The 12,511-nt window shown below is 51.6% G+C and overlaps 1 protein-coding gene across 1 annotated transcript; it reads right to left on the bottom strand.

Annotated features, from left to right (window-relative positions):
* Nucleotides 1–8,466: 8,466 nt before the first annotated feature.
* Nucleotides 8,467–11,563, bottom strand: LOC107117866 (adenosine deaminase-like protein). The gene is made up of 2 exons (XM_015420029.1): nt 11,468–11,563; nt 8,467–9,042 (listed from the first exon to the last, which is right to left on the bottom strand). Exons 1-2 carry the CDS (start codon nt 11,558–11,560, stop codon nt 8,833–8,835), a joined length of 303 nt encoding a protein of 100 aa, XP_015275515.1. The 5' UTR covers nt 11,561–11,563; the 3' UTR covers nt 8,467–8,832.
* Between the last annotated feature and the right edge of the window lie 948 nt (nt 11,564–12,511).

Here is a 12,511-nt window from a genome sequence, read left to right as displayed (position 1 = left end):
ATGTGCCGTTTCGAAGATGATCTTCTTCTGAACAAGGAGGTGTACACAAGGAGGTGTACATAAACTTTCCCCGGGCATTCAGCAACCATAGCCCATTGAAGAACATAGCTGTAAGCATAGCTTTATGATGAAGTGAATCTACAGTATATTGTCAATACGTCACCAAGAGATATGAATTGTTGAAGGACAGTTTATGTACACCTCCTTGTTCAGAAGATCATCTTCGAAACGGCACATCATTCCGGAGACCACCGTCTACTACATTCACTATTTCTATTTACATTTCTGTTATTGTATATTATGATTTATAAATATATTATTAAGCGCTAAATTGTCACAGTTCTTTTCCATTTTTCATATGCCCGGGGAAATGCCAATCGCCACTTTGGGGCCAGGAAGGAATTTTTCTCCAGGCCGGTTTGCCTGGAGATCCTGGAGGTTTTCCTGTCATCTTCTGGGCATGGAACAGGGGGTCACTGGGGGTGTGGAGGGGGAGGTATTTGTGAATTTCCTGCATTGTGCAGGGGGTTGGACCAGATGACCCTGGAGGTACCTTCCAACTCTATGATTCTATGACCCTTTCAACTGGAGATGCCAGGGATTGAACCGGGGACCTTCTGCATACCAAATGGATGTTCCCCCACTGAGCTACATCCCCGCCTCCCTGGCACCAGGTGTGCATGCCCTCGATCTGTTTGGGCCTTTGTTAACCCTGAAGGCATGCAGATCCTTCCAAGGTGTCCGTTCAAAAGCCAATCTGTCCCAGAATTCAATGCACAACCATTTCTCTACAATGCTCCAAGTGGGACCCGGCAGTAAAGCGTAACCAAGAGAGTGCTGTTTTTTCTGCAACATCACGAGGAGCGACCCGCAATTTGTTAAACTTCTAGCTCATAATGCGCCCCCACATCACAGGGCAGATGATGTCATGCATGATGTCATGCACTGAACCGGCCAATGGCCTTCGGACATGGGCCATTGTGAGATCATTGCTAATATTTCTGGAGTAAAAAAACCCCCCTCTCAGAACAGTCCAGTCTGGGACCAGCCAAGACCCAGGACGACCACAACATGGCTTTTTCCCATCGGTAAGGGCGACACACGCGATCTGCAGCATTTCCATACGAACATTCATCATCAACGTTCAGTCTTTGGATGATTAGATGCGATGGATTTGTACCGTGGTCCTCCTTTCTAGCAGAAAGGAAACTCAGAAGCCTGAACGTTGTCTTGGATCTGTTGAAGTCAATGTACTGTTTTGGAGGGGTAGCTTCCCAGGGACAGAGAAAGACGACCAAGGAGGTCCAAGGCTACGCAGAGGCAGGCAATAGCCAATCACCTCTATTTGGTGTAGTGGTTTGGTGTAGTGGTTAAGTGTGCGGAGACTCTAATCTGGGAGACCCGGGTTTGATTCCCCCACTCCTCCACTCACACCTGGCTGGATAACCTCGGGCAAGCCATAGTTCTGATAAGAGCTGTCCTTGAGCAGTTTCTGCCAGAGCGCTCTCGGCCCTCACCTACCTCACAGGGTGTCTGTTGTGGGGAGGGGAAGGGAAAGGGGTTTGTCAGCCGCTCTGAGACTCCTTTGGGTAGTGAAGGGCCATGGGGTATAAATCCAATCTCCTCCTCCTCCAACAGCTTCAGAGGCTTTGTTCACCTTCTGTTGTGTCTCCCACAGGGCTGTCGTGCCTCCGTATGCCGTCTCCCCCGATTACAGCTGTAATAAACCAGCCAGCCTGTACATTCCTAGCCCAGTAAGTACAGCTTTCTCCTTCCGTTATGTTGTTGTGATGAAGTGTGTGCCACTTTGGGACTAGATAGGGTTGCCAGCTCTGGGTTGGGAAATTCCTGGAGACTGCTCTCTCGAAGGATTTGAAGAGCTGTCACTCAGAGGAGGGCAGGGAAGCTGTTCCTGTTGGCAGCAGAGGAGAGGACTCACAATGGGTTTAAGGGTGGGAAGGGACCCACTGGTTCTTAGGAAGAACTTTTTTTACGGTAAGAGTTGTGCAATAGTGGAATGGGCTGCCTAGGGAAGTGGTGGGCTCCCCCTCCCTGGCCATCTTCAAGCAGCGGCTGGACAAACCCTTGTCAGGGATGCTTTAGGCTGATTCTGCATTGAGCAGGGGGCTGGACTAGATGACCTCTGTGGTCCCCTTCCAACTCTGTGTGATTCTCTGATCTGAGGAGGGTGGGGTTTGGAGACGAGATGGAGCTCAGCAGATTATAATACTACAGAGTTCACTCTCCAGAGCGGCCATTTTCTCCTGATCTCTGTGGTCTGGAGATCAGTTCTAATTCCAGATCTCCTGGCCAGCCCTGGAGATTGGCAGCCCCTATGGCTAGACTATTTGATGGAGCTCAGGATAAGGCTGCGTGAAGATCAAATCTTGTGAGTGTATCTGCATGGGGCGGGCACAACAAAACCCCGCCACAAGGTGCAGGGACTGTCCTACCGGAAATTTTTCGACCCCTTCTGAATGCCGGGGGAGGGGGGGATGGCAGTATCTTCACAAATAATAATAATCATCTTTCTTTCAATTTATTGATCGCTCAATCCTTGCAGAGCTGCCAGCTCTGAGCGATTTACAGTTACTCATGTGTTGACACGGGACTAACAATGATGGGGGTAAGGGAGGACAACATATATCATTTTTAATCACACACACTTCGCAGTCGACAGGGAGTTTGGTCAGCTGTAAGCATCAGATGTGTTCTGGCAGCATTCTTAGTTGGCGTCGCTTGATGTCGTCAGCATTTTTCTCAGTCGCAGCGCACCACTGCCACCGTCTGGCCGGAATGGCCCATTGCAGTCTTTTTCTTTGATGCTGTGTAGATCTCTCTCGGCTTTTTTGATCTTACGCGCAGACTTTCCATTTGTTGGCTAACCCTTCCCACCAGGGGGGTTAAGTGTGCCCACCCTCTCTAAGGAGTGGTACCCATTTTATCTACTCGCCGAAGCTTGCAAACAGCTAGGTGGACGGCGAGCTGGGGACACGGCTGGTAGCTCACACCAGTGCGGGGCTTGAACTGACAGCAGTACTGTTCAGCTCAGATGTTTAACCAGAGGATAAATCCCCTGTGCCACCGCTCCCCACTTATTTTGTGATGGGCAAGTTTCCGGCTGCACAACTTTGTAACTGGTGGTGATGGTGCCGTCTCGATGGGCCATCAAGACTTCCGGAAAAGCTGCTAGATCTCAAGATCTTTCCAAGCAGGCTCAGCTTTGGTGGCTAGGTGAACAGGCTTCTTCAGGAGGTGGTGGGCTCCCCTGCTTTGGAGGTTTTGAAGCAGAGGCCAGATGGCCATCGGACAGCCATGTGGATTCTGTGAACTTAGGCAGATCGTGAGAGGGAGGGCAGGTTAAGGGTTGCATTCGTGTTTAGTTCTCGTGGCCCTTTCTCACATGCCCAGTGGAAATGCCGATCACCACTTTGGGGTCAGGAAGCAATTGTTCTCTCGGCCAGTTTGGCCAGGGATCCTGGAGGGTTTTGCCGTCTTCTGCGCATGCAGCAGGGGTCACTGTGTGTGTGTGTGGGGGGGTATTTCTGAATTACCTGCATTGTGTAGGGGGTTGGACTAGATGACCCTGCAGGTCCCTTCCAACTCTATTCTATAAATCATAGGGGTTTCAGGGTACATTTTAAAACTAGTTTTATTGAGCTACCATTAGCAATCAATATTGCCCATCTCAAAATGTTCGGATGAAGCGACAAAGACCCTTGGGAAGGTCAAATCACATGAACACATGAAGCTGCCCCACGCTGAATCAGACAATTGGTCCATCAAGTTCAGTCTTGTCTACGCAGACGGGCAGGCAGAGCTTATACCACTGAGCCACAGCCCCTCCCCTCCCCAAAGGGGAAGTTGCCTTTTACTGAGTCTGACCACCGGTCTATCAAGTCCAGTATTGTCTACTCAGACTGGCAGCTGCTCTCCAGGGTCTCAGGTTGAGGTCTTTCACATCACCTCCTGCCTGGTCCTTTTTAACTGGAGATGCCGAGGATTGAACCTGGGACCTTCTGCAAGCCAAGCAGAGGCTCCACCACCTCTTTACACCTCTCCAGGGTCTCAGGCGGAGGTCTTTCCCATCACCTCCTTCCTGGTCCTTTTTAACTGGAGATGCCGAGGATTGAACCTGGGACCTTCTGCATGCCAAGCAGAGGCTCTACCGCTGAGCCACGGCCCCCTTCCTCTTTCAACTGCTGTCTCCGAATATCTGTTCTGGCCTCACCTTCTGCTCTCCAATGCTGCTAATTTTATTTTTGCGTTCTTAAAGATTGTGGACAATCGTGGCTACATGAGAGAATGCATCAAACACCGGGGAGGCATGATTATTGATCTGAGACACACCTCAGGTAAGAGAAGCTTTGGAACTGAAGGGTGCTTTCAAGAGGTCGTCGCTTTGATTATTGGAAGAGGTCTACTGCTGCAATTTACAGATACAATAGAAAGTGCAGGATTTTGTGAAAAGATGCGTTCTCTGTTATCCTGCTCTTCCTCTTCCAAGAGTTCGGGGAAGTGTGCATGGGTCAGCTTTGTGAGGTTTTTCATGCTGAGTGTGAGACTGGCCCAAGCATTGTGGGAAGCAGGGATTTGAACCCAAGACCCACAGCGACTCTCATTCAAAACTACAGCTGCCACAATCCCATCTTCCAGCCATTAGAAGAAGAAGAAGAAGAAGAAATTGGATTTATACCCCGCCCTTCCGGTAAAATCAATACGAACAAAGCAAGATTTCACTGGCTTCTATCAGATAAGAATGCAGAGATTACACATTCAGTTGCTGAGTTTCGTGTATTGATTCTTAGATTGCGGGAGTTGCAAATTTAGATTTTATTCTGTATATTATCTCTGTTTTCTTCCTTTTTTATATACTATGTTTGTATTGTATGCTGGTCTTAAGACCGTAATAATAAAACTAAACTACCCCGCCCTTCACTCGGAGTCTCAGAGCGTCTTACAATCTCTTCTCCCTTCCCCTCCCCACAACAGACACCCTGTGAGGCAGGCGGGGCTGAGAGAGCTCTTTTGAGGACTGCTCCTGAGAGAACAGCTCTGAGAGAACTTGTGACTGACCCAAGGTCACACCCGCAGCTGCATGGGGAGGAGCAGGGGATCAAACCCGGTTCTTCCAGATTAGAGCGCCGCTCTGAACCACTACACCAAACTGGCAGAATGTCAGAGAGGGTCTTGCTCAAATCCCCACTAAAGTTGACTCTATGGCTGTGGTCAGACAGAGTAAATAATCCACTTACAATCCTCTTTCAGTGCACTTTCCAACTGGATTTTGCCCGTTCACACAGTTGGAAAGTACCCTGAAAGAGAATTGGAAGTGGATTACTTAGCGTGTCTGACCGCAGCCTTACTCTTTGTCTCTCTCCCTGACCCACCTCACACTCTTTTTGTGAGGAGAACATGGAAGTCAAGAATGCCACGTTCGGGATCCCTTGCAGGGAGGATATCGCGCATCTGTTTCTGTTGTTCGGTCTGTAGCTAGAAAATCAGGCGAACTTTTAATTTTCCATTTTGGGTTTTGGCTTTGCAGCGTCCGGTCCTTTGTGGGAGGAGAAGTGGATCAACTACGTCAACGTGGTGAATTCCATCAAACCCTGGAGAACGGCGGGAAAGCCCTTCGGTCAGTGGCTGGCCTTTCTTGTGGCCTTCTTCCTCGAGGCCCCTCTTCCGATCCTGCCGCTTTTAGATAACGGATCAGATATCATGAAGCTGCCTTGGTCCATCGGGGGGTCAGTGTTATCTACTCAGGCCGGCAGTCGCTCTCCAGGGTCTCCGGTTGGGGTCTTTTGACATCACCTTCTGCTTGGTTCTTTTTAACTGGAAATGCCGAGGATAGAACCTGGGACCTTCCGCATGCCAGGCAGAGGCTCCGCTACTGAGCCACGGCCCCTTTTTTAAAAAAGGAAGCTGCCTTCTACTCAATCAGACCTCCTTGGTCCATCAAGGTCAGTGTTGTCTACTCAGGCTGGCAGCTGCTGTCCAGGGTCTCAGGTTGAGGTCTTTCACATTACTTTCTGCCTGTTCCTTTCAACTGGAGATGCCGGCGGGGATTGAACCTCCGGCCGTCTGCATGCCCAGCAGATGCTCTTCCACTGAGCCACGGCCCCTCTTTACAGCTCTCCAGGGTCTCAGGCAGAGGTCTTTCCCATCACCTCCTGCCTGGTCCTTTTAACTGGAGATGCCAGGGATTGAACCTGGGGCCTTCTGCATGCCAAGCAGAGGCTCTTCCACTGAGCCACGGCCTCTCCTTACAGCTCTCCAGGGTCTCAGGTGGAGGTCTTTCCCATCACCTCCTGCCTGGTCCTTTTAACTGGAGATGCCAGGGATTGAACCTGGGGCCTTCTGCATGCCAAGCAGAGGCTCTGCCACTCAGCCACAGCCCCTCTTTACAGCTCTCCGGGGTCTCATGCTGAGGTCTTTCCCATCACCTCCTGACTGGTCTTTTTTGAAGTGGAGACACCACCAGGGATTGAACCTGGGACCTTCTGCATGCCAAGCAGAGGCTCTTCCACTGAGCCACAGCCCCGCCGGATTATGTGGCACTGGATCACCCCTGTGTACATCCCGTCACATCCAGTGACAACTTGCAGGGGTGAATGATGTGCCAAGCAACTTCCCTATTACCCAAGGTCGGTCTCCGTTGGACAAAATCCGGAGCTCCCAATTTATGGTGACCCCGTAGGGTTTTCAAAGCAAGGGATGCTCAGAGGTGGTTTGCCACTGCCTGCCTCTGCGTAGCAGCCCCGGGCATTCTCGGCGGTCTACCCATCCACATACCAGCTAGATCTGACCCTGCTTCGCTTCCGAGATCTGACGAGATCAGGCTAGCCTGGGCCATCCAGGTCAGGGCAGGGGAACAGACGTGGTCTGTCATTGCCTGCCTCTGCATAGCGGATTATATGGCACTGGATCATGCCTGTGTACATCCCCTGTCACATCCAGTGACAACTTGCAGGGGTGAATGATGTGCCAAACAACTTCTCTATTGCCCAAGGTCGGTCTCCATTGGACAAAATCCGGAGCTCCCAACTTATGGTGACCCCGTAGGGTTTTCAAAGCAAGGGATGCTCAGAGGTGGTTTGCCACTGCCTGCCTCTGCGTAGCAGCCCCGGGCATTCTCGGCGGTCTACCCATCCACATACCAGCTAGATCTGACCCTGCTTCGCTTCCGAGATCTGACGAGATCAGGCTAGCCTGGGCCATCCAGGTCAGGGCAGGGGAACAGACGTGGTCTGTCATTGCCTGCCTCTGCATAGCAACCCTGGGCTTCCTTGGTTGGTCTCTCATCCAAATACTATCCAGGGCTGACCCTGCTTAGCCTCTGAGATATGATGAGATCGGGGTAGCCTGGGCCATCCAGGTCAGGGCAGGGAAACAGAGGCGGGGTTGCCGTCGCCTTCCTCTGCGTAGCAACCCTGGACTCCCTTGGTGGTCTCTCATCCAGGTACTAATCACAGCTGACCCTGCTTCAGAGATGTAATAGGCCAGCCTAGGCCATCCAGGGCAGGGCAGGGCAGAGGCAAACAGAGGCGGTTAGCCGTCGCCTTCCTCTGCGTAGCAACCCTGGACTTCCTTGGTGGTCTCCCATCCGATTACTAACCAAGGCCGACCCGGCTTAGCTTCCGAGATCCGATGAGATCCAGCTAACCTAGACCACCAAGTTTGGGGCGAATGATCTGTGGCCCCTCCAAAACAGGGCGATTTCACGCCTCTCTCCTCCTCTTGTCTTCCGCAGTGTGTGACCGACTCTGGCTCTGGACCAGCTAAACGCAAGAAGCAAAGAGGAGGAAATGCGGGCCAAGAACTGAGGCGTTCCGCGCGCCAATAAACCACCTACAAGAAACAAAACGAGAGCCCTCCTCTGAATTCAGTTTAGGGTAACGTGTCGCTTTCTAAAACAAAAAGAGAGAGAATCTCTCCATGCAGTGCCTTCCGGAGGTCAGCCAAACTGCAAAGCAAGGCTCTGAAAGTTAAACGGCTCGGCACGGGTGGCTGCTACAAACAGGGGCCTGGCTTGGAATTGGAGACCCGGTGTGGCGTAGTGGTTAGAGTGTTGGCCTAGGATCTTGGGAGACCTGGGTTTAAAACCCCACTCTACCCTGATGGAAGCTTGTTGGGTGACCTTGGCCCAGCTGCGCACTCTCAGCCTCGGCTACCTCGCAGGGTTGTTGTGAGGATGAAATGGGGCACAGGGGAAGCACGGAAGCCGCTCTGAGGAAAGAGGCAGGAGACCTGAGTTTGAATTCTGACTCTGATGGAAGCTTGCTGGGTGACCCTGTGCAGGTCGCACACCCTCAGCTAGAAGAAGAAGAGTTGGATTCATACCCTGCCCTTCACTCGGAGTCTCAGAGCGGCTTACAATCTCCTTTTTCTTCTTCTCCCCACAACAGACACCCTGCGAGGTAGGTTAGGCTGAGAGCATGCAACCGGCCCTGGGTCACCCGGCGAGCTTCCATGACAGACCAGAGCAAGACTAATTTTAGGATCAGTTTATCTCTTCAACAATATTAAAACACAAAAAAAATTTCCTGGACTATACCTATTTTGGACAGCAGCTCACCTATATTTTTAACTCCCTGCAACAGAAACCTAGCATGTCAAGGAAAAGGGCGCCACCCCGCCTTCTCCCTGACGTGCTGGCTTTCTGCATGCGGGGGTTTTGTGAGAGAAATGGAAGAAAAAATAATATCCTAACAATTCACCACGCCAGTGCAGGCTGATATGGTATGGTGTGAAGCAGCCCATCTTCACAGAGTAATTCCACAGAATGTACCAACTAGGTCTAAAAGTGCCGTCTACACAGAACACGCCATGGGTTCACCGGTCCTCGACGTTCTGACTAAGCAGAGACGGTTTCAGTTTGTTCCACTTTTCCTTCAGCTCTGCCTTGGTGTGGGCGCCAGCAAAAATGTAGTCGATGGCGTCGTAGGAGAGGTCCCACATCTGCGCTTTGGACAGCTGAAACGTATCAGCGACCAGCTGGTACTCCTGAGAGAGGTCCGTCGCGAAAACACCTTTATCGTCAGTCTGTTTAGAAACAAATGGGGGGGGAGGAAGCGGCATCAAAAGCTGCTTTCCAGAAGATGGGCCTTCACCAGCCTAGAGCTTTCTTGGGGGGCTGTCAAAGGGCGTGTTCAACATAAATCTATCAGCCAAAGAATGCCTGAGCCATCTGCAAGAATCCTTGCATGCCACAAAGGATTCTGGGGCACACTGTATCATGCTACCCTGTTTGGACAGGGGACTGATCACACATGAACACATCTAAAGCTGCCTTATACTGAATCAGACCATCAGTCCATTGAGGTGCCAAGCAGAGGCTCTGCCACTTAGCCACAGCCCCTCTCTACAGCTCTCCAGGGTCTCAGGCGGAGGTCTTTCCCATCACCTCCTGCCTGGTCCTTTTTAACTGGAGATGCCGGGGACTGAACCTGGGACCTTCTGCATGCCAAGCAGAGGCTCTGCCACTTAGCCACAGCCCCTCTCTACAGCTCTCCAGGGTCTCAGGCGGAGGTCTTTCCCATCACCTCCTGCCTAGTCCTTTTTAACTGGAGATGCCGGCGACTGAACCTGGGACCTTCTGCATGCCAAGCAGAGGCTCTTCCACTGAGCCACGGCCTCTCTTGACAGCGCTCCGGGGTCTCAGGCGGAGGTCTTTCCCATCCCCTCCTGCCTGGTCCATTTAACTGGAGATGCCGGGGATTGAACGTGGGACCTTCCGCATGCCAAACAGATGCTCTACCACTGAGCCACAGCCCCTCCCAATTCACCCTGCATGAATACAATCCCAATCAATGCTCCCTCTAAGCTGTGGAGTCCTGAGAGCAAAAACTCTACTTTTTGAGCTACCAGCATTAAAGTTGTGAGCAGGTGATTGGGCGACGGCATAAAATCAGCTTGCTCTGGAGCCCTTCCCTTCCTGAGCTGAGACAAAAATGTGTGAGCCGGAGGCTAAAAAAACTGTGAGCTAGCTCACACTAACTCGGCTTCGAGGGAACACTGATTCTAATGCTCTCCTGCCAGTGACAATCACAGAGAGACGCTCGTCGTGGTTAGTGTCATCAGCCTCCAGGTGGGACCTGGAGACCTCTGGGAATTGCAACTGATCCCGATGACAGAGCTCAGAAGGCGGCTGCTCATCGAGTCGACCCTTCAAGTGCTGCCGAAGTTCAGCCCCAAGGCCAGCCCTCCCTGAGCTCCGCCCCCAAATCTCCTGGAATTTCCCAGCTCAGGGTAGGGAACTCTAGTGCCCCCAGCAGGTCAAACAGCCTCATGACACTGTTTTCCCCTTCTAGGTCCTGTCTAGGTCCATTGAAGCCCGCATACTTAGAAGGGGTTGATTCCAGTGGGCACCTTTAAGACCAACAAAGTTTAGCTCTGGGTATAAGCTTTCGTGTGCATGCAACACTTCTTCAGATCTGATGAAGTGTGCATGCACACAAAAGCAGGCACCCACCCTCTCTCTACTTATACGTAAGGCTTGAGGAAGTCTGTTTCGATGGACCTGAAGAAGTGCGCATGCACACATGAGAGCTAGTTTGGTGTAGAGGTGAAGAGCGTGGGCTCTAATCTGGGAGAACCGGGTTGGATGCCCCACTCCTCCACATGCAGCTGCTGGTGTGACCTTGGGTCAGTCACAAATTCTTTCAGAGCTCTTCTCTCAAGGGCAGTCCTCGAGAGGGCTCTCTTAGCCCCACCTACCTCACAGGGAAGGAGATTGTAAGCTGCTCTGAGACTCCTTCAGGTAGTGAAGGGTGGGGTATAAATCCAATCTCCTCCTCCTCCTTCTACTTCTTCTACTTCTTCCCCGAATTAAACTTTGTTGGTCTTAAAGGAGCCACCGGACTCAAACTTAGGTCTCACATCTGTTGTAAACTCTTTTACTATCTATATGCTAATCTGCTGCTATCCACAGGTCTTACCAACGGCTCTAATCCAATCTCAGCTATACATCTCACGCAGTTACTTATGCATCTTGACTCTAACTAAGCCCTTCTGGGCAACTAAACCTCCCCATGTAAGGCTTAAGGAAGCCTGTTTCACTGTCTCTGAAGAAGTGTGCCTGCACACGAAAACGTATACCCAGAATAAAACTTTGTTGGTCTTAAAGGTGCCCCTGGACACAAACTTGGTTCTGCTGCTTCAGACCAACAACGGCTGCCCCGCCTGAATCTACATTTAGAATGCTGTAACTCTACCGTGAATGGTGCTGTTAAAGGGGGCTGAGAAAAATGGGGGGGGGGGCTAGGTCCTCAAACAGCTAACCACCCATGATGACTGGAAGTAGCACTGGTTACTCTTCTACCTCCTCCTCCCCGAACAGCTGCCCAGCTCTGGCCTGCTTCATTATGACTCAAAGCCTCGAAATGGAAGGAATTTGAACTGGGGGTTTCGGCCGGCCTTTGAAGCCGAGGGGACGGCTCTCCGTGGTCAGAGACTGCGGGCAACTTACGCAAAGCACCACCGGATGACCCGTCTTGTACCAGAATCCAAAATGGTGGCACTCACGCGAGGGCACGGTCTGCCCTTTGAGGTTGGAGGTCATGCAGAGTTCTAAGGGGGAAAAGCAAAGCCCGCGTTAATGGAGGACAGGCGCACGAGGCGTTTCCACCTCTAACAGTTTAAGAGCAGTGGAAAAAATTTAGAGTCCAGAGTCCAGGGGCACCCCCAAAGTACCCCACCCCCAAAGTAAGTGACGTGCACGTCACCCGGAAGTGACGCAACCACACCGGGCATGCTGGGGGCGGGGCCACGGGCATCCGAGGGAAAACCGGGCCAAGGAGAAAGAGTAGACCTCTAAGCCCGACTGTGAGGATTCTGTTCAAGGGTACATAACAAGATCTCTGCCTTTTCCAAAGGTCTGGTCTTTTTTCTGAGACAGCTCCACCTGGTGGAACACTGGGGAGGTTCCCCCCCCTTAATTTTGTAACATCTGGCCTGACAAAAAGTTCTGGGGAACGTGTAGGCTTGCCCACGGTTGTGTCACTGTATTCCTGGCTTTTAAAAGTAGAAGGCCCAGCATCCCTAGGCCTCAATGACATACCACTCCATAACCCTTGGATCACAGAAGCGCCTGTTTCACCGGCCACCAAACACGCCTGAGGTGGTATAGTCCTCAAACAAGGGCCACAGTATCCTGAAGATCAGTCATGCCGGACGGCACCTCCTGTTTCTGAAAGAGGAGTCCAGTGCCACTTGGTAAAACCACAGAGTTCTAGCGGAATCCTAGAGTGTCACGCCACCATGATGAGGTCACATCCAGGTTCCACCAGAAGTGAAGGGGTGTCGTGGCATGGGCACAATGCCTATTTGCATTTTCCCCTCCACACACCAAAGTTCCAGCCAGGTGCCAGTCCTGGACTGGCAACCATTCTGTCTGGACAGGGAACTATTCTCCCTGAACCGCCACACGAAGTGGTGGCAGTCACAAGCACAGACAGCTTCAAGAAGAGATTGGAGAAACCCATGGAGCAGAGGTCCATCAGTGGCTCTTAGC

This window comes from Gekko japonicus, unplaced genomic scaffold (genome assembly GCF_001447785.1).
Source record: "Gekko japonicus isolate JY-2015 unplaced genomic scaffold, Gekko_japonicus_V1.1 scaffold6714, whole genome shotgun sequence".
Taxonomy (NCBI): domain Eukaryota; kingdom Metazoa; phylum Chordata; class Lepidosauria; order Squamata; family Gekkonidae; genus Gekko; species Gekko japonicus.
Note: the sequence above shows the minus strand (reverse complement) of the source record. Positions and strands in the feature narration are given on the sequence as shown.

Excerpts from the sequence above, each read along its gene's own strand:
- LOC107117866 (XM_015420029.1), bottom strand. The coding sequence starts at position 11,560 with ATGACCTCCAACCTCAAAGGGCAGACCGTGCCCTCGCGTGAGTGCCAC. Across the intron at positions 9,043-11,467 it reads GTCATCCGGTGGTGCTTTGC|ACTGACGATAAAGGTGTTTT; the intron begins GTAAGTTGCCCG and ends GTTTCTAAACAG.